Here is a 13,994-nt window from a genome sequence, read left to right on the forward strand (position 1 = left end):
ACAATTATTTTTGATACGAGTTATTTTTCTTTATCTATTACATGTACTCAAACACTATGCACGTCTTTTTCTTATCAAACAAGCTCATTGGCAGGCATGCAATCTATCACCGTAATTTTGAAGTCCAAATTTGCAGTAGATCAATATGTTCAAGAAAGAGAATTTTTTCTCGAAGAATTAAAACCAGAATGCACTGGGTGTTATTGAAAACTCCATCGATATGTTTAATGAATGCAAGAATAATTTTGAAAAGTAAACAAATATATGATTTTCCAATCATGAAATACAATATATAGAGAAACACTAAAAAGAAAAAAGTTACAACGTTTTACTCCTTCTTTCTACCTATGAACATGCATTGGGGCTGGGCTCTTTTCATCTCATTTGACTTTTTTTTAATTGATACTCACTAGAGCTCTACCTCAGTAATAGTATTTGTCATTGGAACCTCTTGAAGCCATACTGGTGATGCGGTTTGTCTTTAATAAAGCATCTCCCTTATATGACGATATGTTTTTGATACCCAAAATGGAAAACACACAATTTTCAAAAGTTTCCTTTGTGTTAAACATCGGATCATTCTATAAATTTTGTCGATAATACGTGATATATGGTCGGAATGCGAGGACTTTTTCGCCAACTCGCCTAATCATCGTTGTCATATTTAAAAATATGTTTAAGTTATTACATTCCAAATAATAAGATCGAGTACCTGTTATTCTGACCCCAGGGCCTACTTTCACGAACATTCCGGTACTCCTTAACTTAAACATCCCCATAGCAAAACATTTCAAAAGTTAAGGAAAATCTCAAGTTAAGGAGACTTCCTTAAATTATGTAATGCTTTCCTATGGAGAATTCAAAGAGATCTAAAGTTGTAGCTTTAAGACTTCTAGACAGATACTGATGTTGTCTTTAAGCATAATTGGCCAGATATACATATGTACCGCTTCTCGGGTCCTTTATTTCTTGAGCAACTGATCTATGATTTTGCTATATATTCACCGAGATAAGGAGCAATTAAACATGATCAAAAGGTCATTCCTACCTCTAACTGACCGCTGAAAATATCAAAATAATATTTCGAGTGTTTTTATTTTTTATATTTCTGGTTCACATCATTTATTCTATTTGTTTATCAGAGATGTTAAAAGAGAAGTATCCTGTCAGGAACGTCAACAATATTGAATACAAATACTCAATATGCAGCTGATATTATCAATCTACAGTAAGAAATGTATATATGCAAGAATTATGTTTTTTTGGAAATAAACAATGTTGTAAAATTCAGTGTTGTATTTTGTCATCTACTAGGAAATTTTGAAGTTAGATGTAGAATATTTAGGTTAATAGATGGTTGACAAAAAGGATACAGAATGTGTACAGTGTTTTCTTATGATCGTCTGCCACGCATCCGAAAAAAATGTAGGCTTTTTGGGCTAAGGATCTGACCGGGAGGGGTGTGTTGCTTGGTGTCTTTGGCGGATCATATCTTTTCTCTTCTTCCTTACTTACTAACGTCTCCCTTGACAACACCTGTTGAGCGCTCGCCACTGTGAAGTAGGCCTTGGTTTTGTCCCCTGGCCGAGACACACCAAAGTCTTTAAAAGTGGTAGTTTCTGCTCCTGCTTAGCGCTCAGCATTAAGGGGGTGGGCCGACTGGTTCGTTGGTTGTCAGTATGGCGTGCAGTATGTGACCGGGTGGGGTGTGCTGCTTGGTGTCTTCGGTGGCATGCTTCAGTGATATAGCACTATAAAAAGGGCAATAGTTCTACTATACAAGACGATACAACACAAATACATGCTGCTGCAGTCTCCCAAAACACACACGCATTTCATACACGTAACACACCGTATACATGGGCGGCCGTCCTTACATGACTCTGTAAAATGATTTGATTATTAACTGCCATGGTCATTTAAGGACGATCTCCCGTGTGCATGTAGAAAAGCACAAGAAACTTTTGAATCCATTCCGTCGTATCTTACTAACATTGTCTATCAGAAGTTTTTCAATGTTGTGCATCCATTGGACTACTGTAAACTCAATTCTATGGTGGAACTCTTCCCCTTTTTAGCGATGTTTTTTTCCATATCTCACCCGGTCACATTATACTGATAACGGACAGACCTTCCTTTATGCTGAGCACGAAGCAGGAGCAGAATTTGTCACTTTTATAGACTACGGTGCGTCTCGGTCAGGGACAGAACCCAGAGCCTACCTCACAGGGGCGAGCGTTCAACTATGGACCAAGGTCAAACGTGATAGCACTATCTGTAAACAGGTTTGTTGTGGCAGGTCATTACGTGCGGAAATCCAAAATATCCAAGACAACACATAACATTGCCATGTCCTTGTATACATATGTAGGTTAGCAGGGTCAGAGCGGGAAATTGCTGCATCACTTTGAAATTATAAGAAAGAATATGGCCATCAATAGATAGGAGATACTTATTGAGGTGACGAAAAACATGAAGGATAAATAAAATAATCTTCATTTCTGCATGTAAAGCAATTAATCAAAATAATCTCCCTTCCCCAGCGTCTAGACTGTCAAACAGCAAAATATGGCAATCCCAATTATGCCATTGATTGCTTTGTTCAAATAGACGAAAGATTTCTGAAAATTTCAGCAATATTTTATTTTCCAAAGTCTCTGACATTCAATTTGCAGTCTAAATCCATGTAGCAGTTAAATTCATTACATCTACAATTTTTACATTCTTGGACCTAACTTCAAACATAAGGAATTTCTTTTGATAGAGAATTATAATTAATTATAATGGATTCAAAATATATGTTCAAAATCAAAGCATAAATCTTGGGAGTAATTTATGTCATCATGTTCAAATATTACACATCACATATCTAAAACATTCAAGCATAAGTCACGTTTGTAGCAGGTTTTCAATCATACAAAACCCATTATTCTCTATAGAACATCCACAAAAAAGACTGGTACTATCTCTCACTCATAAACAAAAATACATGGTCCGTTCCAGCAATGGACTTCCAAAGTAAATTCTTCTAAATCCACACAGCATACGTTATTGCCGTTCATGGGGATATTCTTCACAAACTGTACAGAGCCTTAAATAACTTCTGTAAAGTTGTTTTTTCCCCGCAAAATTCACGGATCAATCCAAACTTGCCAAATTTAATACCGTCCAAAATTTATCAAAAACATGTACTACTATAGCCTGTAGTAAGAGTGGTGCTTTCAAAGGCTTAAAATGTAATTCACAAAAAACAATTCCCGCATACATTATATAAACCAATTAAGCACTTCATTTCCTGAACGTACCAACTTTGTATTTCTTTATATCAGACAAGATAAATGTGATCAATCTACAAGTCTACCCAAAACAGAAGTTTTTCTTCTGATACTTAATATACATTTCTTAATGCAGAGACTCCTCATAAACACTTTTATAATTGACCCTGTAATATTTGATCAAAAAATAAAATTAATTTTGTTCTTTCACTTAAAATAAAATGTATCAACCAAATGTCTAGACTACTTTTCTGACAATTTTGAAGAACATGCAATTGTACAGAATAGTGGGAATCCCATCACACTTGTGTGCAGCATATCCCATTAATCAGTGCAAATAAAGAGAGAGCTAATTAGGCCCATTACTTTTTGTCATTTACATAAAGTAAATGAAAACGTCTTCAAATAAACAAAATATTGTGAACAGGTTTGCCTATATTAAACCGCGTTGTGTGCATTAATTTGTAATTGAAATAATTACATTAAAAAAATTAAAATCAATTATCCAACATCTCTATTACCACCACATAGTTATTTATCTAGCATCACCCATATGCATATTGTTCTAAGGATTGGTCACTGACCAGATCAATCACAGTTGTGTCCCTTTGATAAATGTTCTGATTTCCAAACTACTGTTACTCACTTCAGTGGTTGTTTAATTACAGACATATCATCACATATCCAAATACCAATGCTGAACACTTGCAGTCATGGCTGAAGACACCTTTCTGAATCTATAGTGAATATCCGATCACCATCAAAATTTATTTCAAATTTGAAAAGTAAATTACAATTGAAAAGTCAATTACACATGCATAGTGTTAAATGCAGTTGCCCTGATATACCTTAAAGATGCTCCAGCGCCGACAGAGCTTAAATGATATTCATCATTTGAACAATAATTGGTGTTTAATCGTGTATATGTATGTCTAAATAACTCAAAAAATGATATAAAATAATTTATTTTGCCTTTGGTGCATGCGCAATCAGTACTTCATTCCATATAGGATATAGTGGCACGTAATTTTTTCGGGATGCAATTAATTATTTTTTTATATTTTGAACTTGAAGTAAAATTAGAAGCTCAAACTTTTGAATGGTGGTAATGGTGTAAAGTAAGTAACCTTTGTAACTGAAGAAAAATACTAAATCGTCTGTTCCTGTTTTTAATAGTGAAAAAATACCATTTGTCAGCGGTGGAGCATCTTGAAGTTTCCACACATCCTTAATACAATTCGTTAACAATAATAATGCAGTTGTCACAAGCTCTGTTATCTACAAATGCGCATGTTTGTCAGAAGTAGACTGTTGTTTGAGGTCTCGTCACATGTCATTGCTCTAGATGAACACATGGCAAACGTTTTCATAATGCAGGGTTCTGTTGATAAATGTACATTTTGCAACTTGAGATTCAATTCATATTGACTCTGAACTATATCTGTTGTACAATACAACTCTGCAAGAGAGTACATGTAAAATTACCCACTTCTTGGACTCTTGAGCTAGAAATGTTGTAAAACTACCCACCTCCTAAACTCTGAGCTAGAAATGTTGTAAAATTACCATCTCCTCACCTCCGAGCTAGAAATGTTGTAAAATTACCATCTCCTCACCTCCGAGCTAGAAATGTTGTAAAATAACCATCTCCTCACCTCTGAGCTAGAAATGTTATAAAATTACCCAGCAATGAGAAATGTAGTACAAATGATGTAATTACTGGCTGCAATTATATTGAAATATTATGAGAAGGTGAAACACTAATTAAGTAAGTATTTGTAAACTGTAAAAACATACCCACATGTGGTACTGGGCATTTGATTCAGCACAAATATGATGAATGGACCCGCAAATCATCATTTACAAATAAATTAATGCCGCCAAACTGGGATGGACAACTCAAAATATGTGCAAAATTTTCACTAGCACTTTTAAAACATCATAAAATCAAACTTATAAGATACTGTAAACCAACTAAATTGCACCAAATTAAAGATGCTCCACTGCCGACACAGCATAAATGATATTCATTATTTGAACAATAATTGGTGTTTAATCGTGTATATATATGCCAAATTAACACAAAAAATTAATATTAAATAATTTATTTCGCCTTTGGTGCATGCTCAATCAGCACTTCATTCCATATAGGATATAGTGCCATGGAATTTTTTCGTGGTAGGAAATGCAAAAATTAAGTCGTCACAAAAATAAATTGGTTTACAGTAAAAACAACATTGTACACTTGCACTCCATTTTCTCTCCATTGTCTTTCATTCATCATATACATTTTGTACAAAATAGGATCAAATCATAATAATTCACAATCTAATTAAAACTGTGGTAGTCAAGTCTACCACACATCCAAGTTGCCATGGTTAAGCTGAACCTACCAAATCAATGGTGTAGTGGATGATCAGTCTCAGTAATATGAACATTCCAGTGTTTTAATGAGATTGTGGTCGGTTCAGTTATATATCTAGTTAATCAGTCGTACACACCACAGATGTGTTATCAATCTCCATTTATCATCACAGATCGCTTGTCTCGGTGCTTGGACCTCACTTTCGTCCTGGCCTTGAAAACAGCAGCATTGTAATGTGTCTGCAAAGGGAAATGACTATTTATTAGGACAACTTTGAAACTCTGATCATCCAATACGCATTCATCCCATACAATACTCTCAATTCAAGAGCACTCAACCCGAATATTCTCACTGAAAATGATAATTATCATTAAAACTGAACACAAATACAAGGCTTGTGCTTTCAGGGCAAAAAATAACCTAGAAATCTAAACAAAGAAAGTTGATGGTGATATTTACTTAAAGCCACACTATATGTAATTATCAACAAAAAGTCAAGTTAGATTTGACCCCGATATTGTTAGTCGATACTTGGGAACATGCCTTCATTTTAAACTGGTCGGCATAGAAGTTACAATTACTGCCTAATGGAAGTCGGAAAGTTCATGACCAGTTCTCAGAAGAGTTCGAACAGACATTACGTAGTTACGGTAGTCACATGACGTTCTTGGCAATGATGTTACAATGCTGGCTAAATTCGGCTTGTTTGACTAAATGGAAACCTTCTAGCGTTGTTCAATATATATTTGATTTTTATCGAAAGTTTTCGCATCATTATTGCTCATCTTGACTTCGATTCAACACTTTTCTAAATCATGAAAAAAAGAAGAAGAAAAAAGACAGATACAGATATTGGGACTTTAAATAACCTAGATAGTGATGTTATTATGTGAAGATTTCTATGAGTTAAACAGTGAAACTTGATATAACCAACCTTACTATTATTGATATCCCATAACATAAAACAATACAGTTAAACTGATAACAAAATCTTGTATTAATTACATCAAACCCATAAAGCAACAACGGGATAGCCCAGTGGTGAATGAGGGAATTACTTACCCGTTCCCATTTGCTTGGTTTAGATGAGGAGCCTGGGGCAGAAGGAAGGAGAGGTTCACCAAGACCAAAGACTTCTCTTACTATAACATTATCCTGTAAGAAAACAGAATTTTGTAAAAAGGTCTGACAAAAAAATTGATGGTCACTATCATACAGGGAACTATACAGACTACTCAGAAGTTTTCAGTATGCTTACAATGTTTTAAGGAATACATCATCTATTGTTATTTGTAATTTTAAAGTTTACCTGTAGTTGTTGGTAGATTCCTGAAGTAAGAGCCAAACAAAGAGCATCGTATTGGTTTTGTTTCACCCATGAGTCTATCAAGAAGTTCTCCCTCCCGAATTTGATACAATTCTCTGGCGATTCTCCAATCTAGAAACAAGAAATGATATATTACAACAAGTCGTTAGACAAAATAATCGGCAATAAAAATCTACAAAATTTTACCAAAACAATTTGGTCATATTCTTCCAAGAAGAACTGACAGAATACATGAGACTCAAATAGTAAATAAAACATGCAGACCTATCCATATTTATAATACTGAATTTGGAACTAATTCTTCATCTTAATCCTCTTAAAGCTTGACATCTATAGAGGATCAATACAAACATTCCAATGACCTTTACAACACAACTTGAAATGTTCGAAAGCCTAGTAAGTATGATAAAAAGTCTTCTAACCTCCACAGTACGTAGAATATCTCTGAAGCTGGAACGTTGTTGACGACGCTCTTTCTTGGCCCTGTATTTCTGCGAGTCGGTGGCGAGTGTCTTCAGTGTGTCAATCAGATCATCAATATTTTCTCCTTCATATTCCTACAATTCATAATTAATTTAAGTGTGTGTATCTATAGAATTGACATGTTATCCACCTTCCAAATAATGTGTACTTGTACTTCAGTTACTGAATCTTGTTAATTTTCTTGAATATTTATTCAAATTTAATATTCACAGTTACAGATGACATACTTTGTTTTAATGACATATATATATATATACTCTTCTCTTTAAGATCAAAAGACCACCCAATAATGTCTTCTTTGCCCTTCATTCATTGAATTTAGTGACTATTGTAAAAATGTATTCAAAATGATGTATGTACTACTTATGGATGAACAAAATCAATTTAACGTTCTGTTTTGATGGGGTATAATAAAAGCTCTAGGTTATTTTATCGGTAGGAGTTGTATGTGTCTACCTACATCATCTTCCTCTCGTGCCAGCTCATACATTAGTGCTATGGTTTCCCCGGCAGTTATTCTTAGTTCTACATCTTTACTGAGTAGTAGATCAGGCAGCTTTCCTATATGACTGAGGGAAAAAAAGCCATAATTATTATTTTCATGCATTTTTTCAGCCCACAGTCATGACACTCTGACTATCAGACATTTTAGAAAATATAACTTCTATCTCTTAAATACCAATCAGCTTATCCTATTTTGTTGTTCAAAACATTGTACGAATCCTTGTCCCTGCTGTTGCCACAAAAATCAGTCAAAAATCGAAAAGATGAAAGTAATATCCATAAAAAGACTATAAGTAAAAGTGAAAAGTTAAGTAGATTTTAAATCTGTTTTACTAAAGATGTAGGTAATATTTCAAATCAGTTTTCTAATTGATACCTTTCTACGAGTTTGTCGACTAAGAATGATGGTGCTATAGATAAAAGCAAACTCCAGGAACTCAAAGCTGCAGAATGAAGTCGACAAACATCAGGAGTGATGTTGGGGATGCTCTTATCCCCCTTTCTGTAGGACAGTTTGAAAATGCCCTCTAATGCATCCATCGTCTTCATAACATCCTACAAGAGATAATTTTAAATTCGGATTTAATATAAATTTATCATTTATTTAAGTAATTATTTTTACATGACGGAAAGAGGAGGCACATGATTTTTCAATAGCTACATTGCAGAAAACATCTTCACAAGTTAAAATCTGCTAGTCTGCATTTCTGTAAATCACATCACATGTAAATGTATTAACACTTGTTCTAAGAAGACTAATTGAAGACAAAGAATTGCAAATAAATTCAACTTGTAATGACACCGAATACAAAATAAAATACTTATAATGAGAATTGTATTGTGTATGTTGCAATAGCATGTCTAATCATGAAATTAAGCATAAAGATAATATATCAGTGCAATACAATTATAAATTCATACATACATCTATATCACTGCAGGCGAGAAAATGGCAAATTCCTAGAGTCAGTGCACACTGCAATAAAAACAAACAGTAAAATTAAGATTTTTTCCCAGTCTTATGCCTATATCAGCACTGCTTTAGAACCATAAATAAATATCATTCAAATCCAAAGAAACATATCTTACTTAATGTGACCAATCAAATTGTTGCTTATTGCCAGGTGACTGTGCCATATTTGGCGATACATGTTGAAAATAAATTACCAACAGAAGGTTGAAAGGTCACCAGAACAAGACTTCATATGGGATATTGTCCGATCTTCTATGCATTCCTCAAAGAATTAACCAATTCATCCTTGAAGTCATCCTTGATATTCCATGGGTTACTACCATTGTCATAATATCCACCTCTGGACTATGTCATTGCAAAACTGAAGGTTCTATGTGTGACAACAGATGACACAGATGGTTTGGTCATTTGATGTACATCAAAAGAATCAAATAAGTGTGCATGGTATAGCTTTTAAGTTGGATATCACTCTCTGCAATCTCTAAAAGTCTCTGAACAGACCAGTGATTAGTCAGTTTTTTTCTCTCCAAAGCTACCTTCAGTTTCGCTACGATGAAGTCCAGGGATGGATATATATCATAATAGTGATAGTGACACCTGGAATGTTGAGGATGCCCTAAAATACATTAAGACTTTTCCTGTTAAAATGATGTTTCAGACAGGAGATGTCAGAATGACGTACCTCAGCTCTGCCTTTGACTGCAGCACTGTTGTCAGTCATGGTAGCCATTAACTGTGGCTTAATCGCCTTGATCTCGTCCTCAATATCAAGTCCTAGCTGTATACACATCAGACTCAGACAATGAGCAGCCAGGGCCTGTTCCTCACCTCTCCCCTTCTTTATACATCGTACCAGGCAGTCAGTCACGGTCATCTTCCTGTTATAGACAGAAACCTAGTCACCAAGACACAATTGTAATAGGAGAGAAGAAAATACATCGTACCAGGCAGTCAGTCACGGTCATCTTCCTGTTATAGACAAATACAGAAACCTAGTCACCAAGACACAATTGTAATAGGAGAGGAGAAAATACATCGTACCAGGCAGTCAGTCACGGTCATCTTCCTGTTATAGACAAATACAGAAACCTAGTCACCAAGACACAATTGTAATAGGAGAGGAGAAAATACATCGTACCAGGCAGTCAGTCACGGTCATCTTCCTGTTATAGACAAATACAGAAACCTAGTCACCAAGACACAATTGTAATAGGAGAGGAGAAAATACATCGTACCAGGCAGTCAGTCACGGTCATCTTCCTGTTATAGACAAATACAGAAACCTAGTCACCAAGACACAATTGTAATAGGAGAGGAGAAAATACATCGTACCAGGCAGTCAGTCACGGTCATCTTCCTGTTATAGACAAATACAGAAACCTAGTCACCAAGTCACAATTGTAATAGGAGAGGAGAAAATACATCGTACCAGGCAGCAGTCATCACGGTCATCTTCCTGTTATAGACAAATACAGAAACCTAGTCACCAAGACACAATTGTAATAGGAGAGGAGAAAATACATCGTACCAGGCAGTCAGTCACGGTCATCTTCCTGTTATAGACAAATACAGAAACCTAGTCACCAAGACACAATTGTAATAGGAGAGGAGAAAATACATCGTACCAGGCAGTCAGTCACGGTCATCTTCCTGTTATAGACAAATACAGAAACCTAGTCACCAAGTCACAATTGTAATAGGAGAGGAGAAAATACATCGTACCAGGCAGTCAGTCACGGTCATCTTCCTGTTATAGACAAATACAGAAACCTAGTCACCAAGACTACTTCGACCATACTGGGCTCAAACCAGTGAACACTAGCCAGATGCTCTAACGATTGAGCTACTTGGTTACCGATGGTCAACCCAGTCAACCCACTACACAATAAATGAAGGGTTCTAAAATTCTTATATTCATATAGGCTAAAAGCATTCTGGCATTTAATCATTTCCTGTTTTTCCTAGTGAAATTAGAATGTTGATCCTTCACATCACCAATATAATCTAATTACACATAAACATACCTGTCCATAAGAAATTCTGAAATGCATTTCTTGCTCAATGCTTTCGTCAGCCCTTCAAGACAGGATTTCCTCCCCTGTGCACTGAAAAATTCAATGATGTCAACTGCTGAACTATTCATCTTTAACAGTATTAACCATTATAACTATATTAGTGAGCACCTTTGGTTATATAGAGCCATGTAACAAAAAAATTGACAGCTAGCTTTATAGTGGTAGAAGAATTACATGATTGGGAGATCAGTCAATTTTACATTCAGATGAGGAAGACAGCAAGGGTAACCAGGAAATAAAAATTAAAGAAAATCTTTTACAGTTTGCTAGTTAGTTATAATATATAATATGTAGGAGTCAAAATACAAATTTGCAACATACATATAATAAGATTTTTAATCATCCATCTTTCATTTGTATATGTGAGGGTCAAGGTTTTTTTTCTAAATATAAAGTAATGTTTCAGCCATAGTCACTCAACAATATTTTACCTCTTCTGTAAAATCCCTTCTATACATTCCTTCAGCTTATCCTCAAAGTTTTCCTGAGCACTAGCTTCATCCACACCTTCTACAAAGAATGAAACAACTGTCAAATTGGTCATGATGAAGTTTCTCAAGTTGTCTCCCCTGGACAAGTAATTATAAACTGAATACGACTATAATCAGTAACTTCTGACTTTTTTAAAAATTCAACATTATTTGCAATGTGTATATAATTAATTCTATGCGACCACTTGTTTTTAACTTGTTTTGAAATGATTGCATACTACTAGACACAAAAAAAACCAAAGTTATACAACTGGTATAATTACCCTCTTCAGGAATACTGTTGTGTTCCTCTGACTGGACACTGACTGTACTGACATTATCAGCTGTGTCATATTCATCATCACTTGGTGGCTGGGACACTCTCCCCTTCCCTCCTGAAAATAAGTGTGATAAACGTGTATAAGGATATTGTCAGAGAATATCACAAACCTTACCTATACTCAGTCATTTCTGATGATTTAATTCTAGTCTGAATTAGGATTTCCGGCAATCTGATAAACTAAGAACATATTGTACATGTGTTGTGAACTTGGGACACATCATTCTCGAACACAATATTCAGCTGGTCATAATCATATCACACAAGGCTGATTTCACCATTTTTCAAACGGCACCCCTGGCAGCTGATTGGTAATTTGTATTATGAGGGAAATTTTTCCGACTTCACCACCTTTTCTCCTTTAAATGAAATCTAACACTTTTCTATTACATTATAGATTTAATTTTATGTAATTATATTCCTAATTAATATAATGTTTTGTGTATCTAGCTTTAAGACAATGCATTTTCGTTATTATCATAAAAGTTTTGGACAAATAATGTCATGGATATTGTCTCAATATAACTTTAAAAACATCAGAAATGGAAAGATCTAGATTTCACAACTGCCATCCATCACAAATTGACATATAACTTTATTGCATTTTATTTTTCTGGAGTAAGCAGCTTTCCTGTAGCAGCTTTCCTTCACAGGAAAGCATACACAAGTATTCGTTTCACATTTTGGAAACATGCAATTTTATGAAATAGTGAATTGCTCACTGCGAAAATCGCCGTTGAAATAAAATTGACGTCATATTATTCAATATTCATATCAATCTTGATTAAAATCCAGCTCTTCAATACGCTTACACTATGAAGTTTAAGTTTTAGGAGTATTGAAGAGCTGGGTTTTAATCAGATTGTATTCATATATATATACTTTAGTTTCACTTTGAACGCTGACAATCGGCGAACTGTTCATACTACTCAGTGTGAGGTTGTTGGGATATTTTGCAAAATCTTGTAGTAATATCATTATTTACATGACTGAAAGTCGTCACTGTTTTATTTACTTACTATTTCAAATAAATAGCCAATAATAAAGTGATAAACAAAGTGACAGATGTGACATATTAGATTGCTGCTGATGCGCAGACTACTAGATGATCGACTCGTTCAGTTGTTTCTAAGGAAAAACCATGTGTCTGTGTTGTAAACTAGCTAGTACACATCATCTAAATGCTTGAAATGGCATCACTAAAATAAGGAACCAGAATTTCCTGATAATGAGTGTGGTACTGCCTGATTTGAAAATTACATTACATAGTATACAAAAATACTCTCTGAAATTGTAATTGTACCTCCTCTACTGAAAGATAATGAAACCCCTGACATGATGTATTACATGCAGTCATATACATGAAACAGCTCTAATGTCTTTCAGAAATGTTTTTTAAGTTCTCTGTGCGAAGACTACCAAGTTGTCGTCCAAGATATGTTCACAATTATACATTCATCTTGTATTCATTGGCTAACGGTCAACAGAAAACTTCATATCGCCTGTCCTAAGTTGACCTATAATTGACCCTTATACAGTAGGCTACCTAATGTACTAAAATAGAATGATAGATCGTGATTATCTGTCTGCATGTACTTGATATAACAATACTTTACTCAACCACGAGGCATTTAAATAATATTTGCTCTCAGTCTTATCAGAAAAAAAGCAAATCATTGTGGTGAAAACGGTTGGTTTTGTTTGTTTATGCCAAATGGAAGGTGAATGTCCATTCCCCTGAAGTAGAAAGGGCGGGAGTTGTCTATGACAGGTTTAGCCTATCAATATTAAACATTTTGTTAACATGTCGATTCTATAATCTACGTCAAATGGTATATATGGCTCAAAATATCAAGAGCAAATGTCAGTTGGTGGTGACGTATTTACGTGGATCGAGATCATGCGTGAACGTAAAAAGTTCACGTGTTGTTATAGTATGACACATATGGTCGAATCGTCTTACCTTTCTTCTTTCCTTTCGGCATTATTCCAGATAATTTCGTCTAATTTCACAATCTAATAAATGTTTTAAACACATAGATTTTCGTATATGAAAATCATACAGATAATATGGTGTTTGAATTTGAGAAGAAACGTTGAACTTCGACAGCATGGTAGGCCTTGAATGGATTCTTGCACAAGGCAATCACATTCTGAGCTAAAAATAGAAATTGCCTCGTTT

General features: G+C 34.8%; 1 protein-coding gene across 2 annotated transcripts; it reads right to left on the reverse strand.

Annotated features, from left to right (window-relative positions):
- Positions 1-2,628: 2,628 nt before the first annotated feature.
- Positions 2,629-13,974, reverse strand: LOC138336114 (interferon-related developmental regulator 1-like). Of its 2 annotated transcripts, XR_011210391.1 has the most exons (13): positions 13,776-13,974; positions 11,757-11,867; positions 11,434-11,512; positions 10,952-11,032; positions 9,610-9,805; positions 8,880-8,930; positions 8,331-8,509; positions 7,911-8,019; positions 7,390-7,524; positions 6,950-7,078; positions 6,703-6,795; positions 4,931-5,879; positions 2,629-4,852 (listed from the first exon to the last, which is right to left on the reverse strand). XR_011210391.1 is itself a non-coding variant. In XM_069285422.1 (12 exons), exons 1-12 carry the CDS (start codon positions 13,795-13,797, stop codon positions 5,790-5,792), a joined length of 1,275 nt encoding a protein of 424 aa, XP_069141523.1. In that variant the 5' UTR covers positions 13,798-13,974; the 3' UTR covers positions 2,629-5,789. The 2 variants fall into 2 exon arrangements, 1 of the variants encoding a protein (XP_069141523.1); XM_069285422.1 differs by having other exon boundaries at positions 2,629-5,879.
- Between the last annotated feature and the right edge of the window lie 20 nt (positions 13,975-13,994).

The sequence above is a fragment of the Argopecten irradians genome, chromosome 12 (genome assembly GCF_041381155.1).
Source record: "Argopecten irradians isolate NY chromosome 12, Ai_NY, whole genome shotgun sequence".
Classification (NCBI taxonomy): Eukaryota; Metazoa; Mollusca; class Bivalvia; order Pectinida; family Pectinidae; genus Argopecten; species Argopecten irradians.

Excerpts from the sequence above, each read along its gene's own strand:
- LOC138336114 (XM_069285422.1), bottom strand. The coding sequence starts at position 13,797 with ATGCCGAAAGGAAAGAAGAAAG. Across the intron at positions 7,079-7,389 it reads ATATTCTACGTACTGTGGAG|ATTGGAGAATCGCCAGAGAA; the intron begins GTTAGAAGACTT and ends TCTTGTTTCTAG. Across the intron at positions 5,880-6,702 it reads AACCAAGCAAATGGGAACGG|ACACATTACAATGCTGCTGT; the intron begins GTAAGTAATTCC and ends TTCCCTTTGCAG.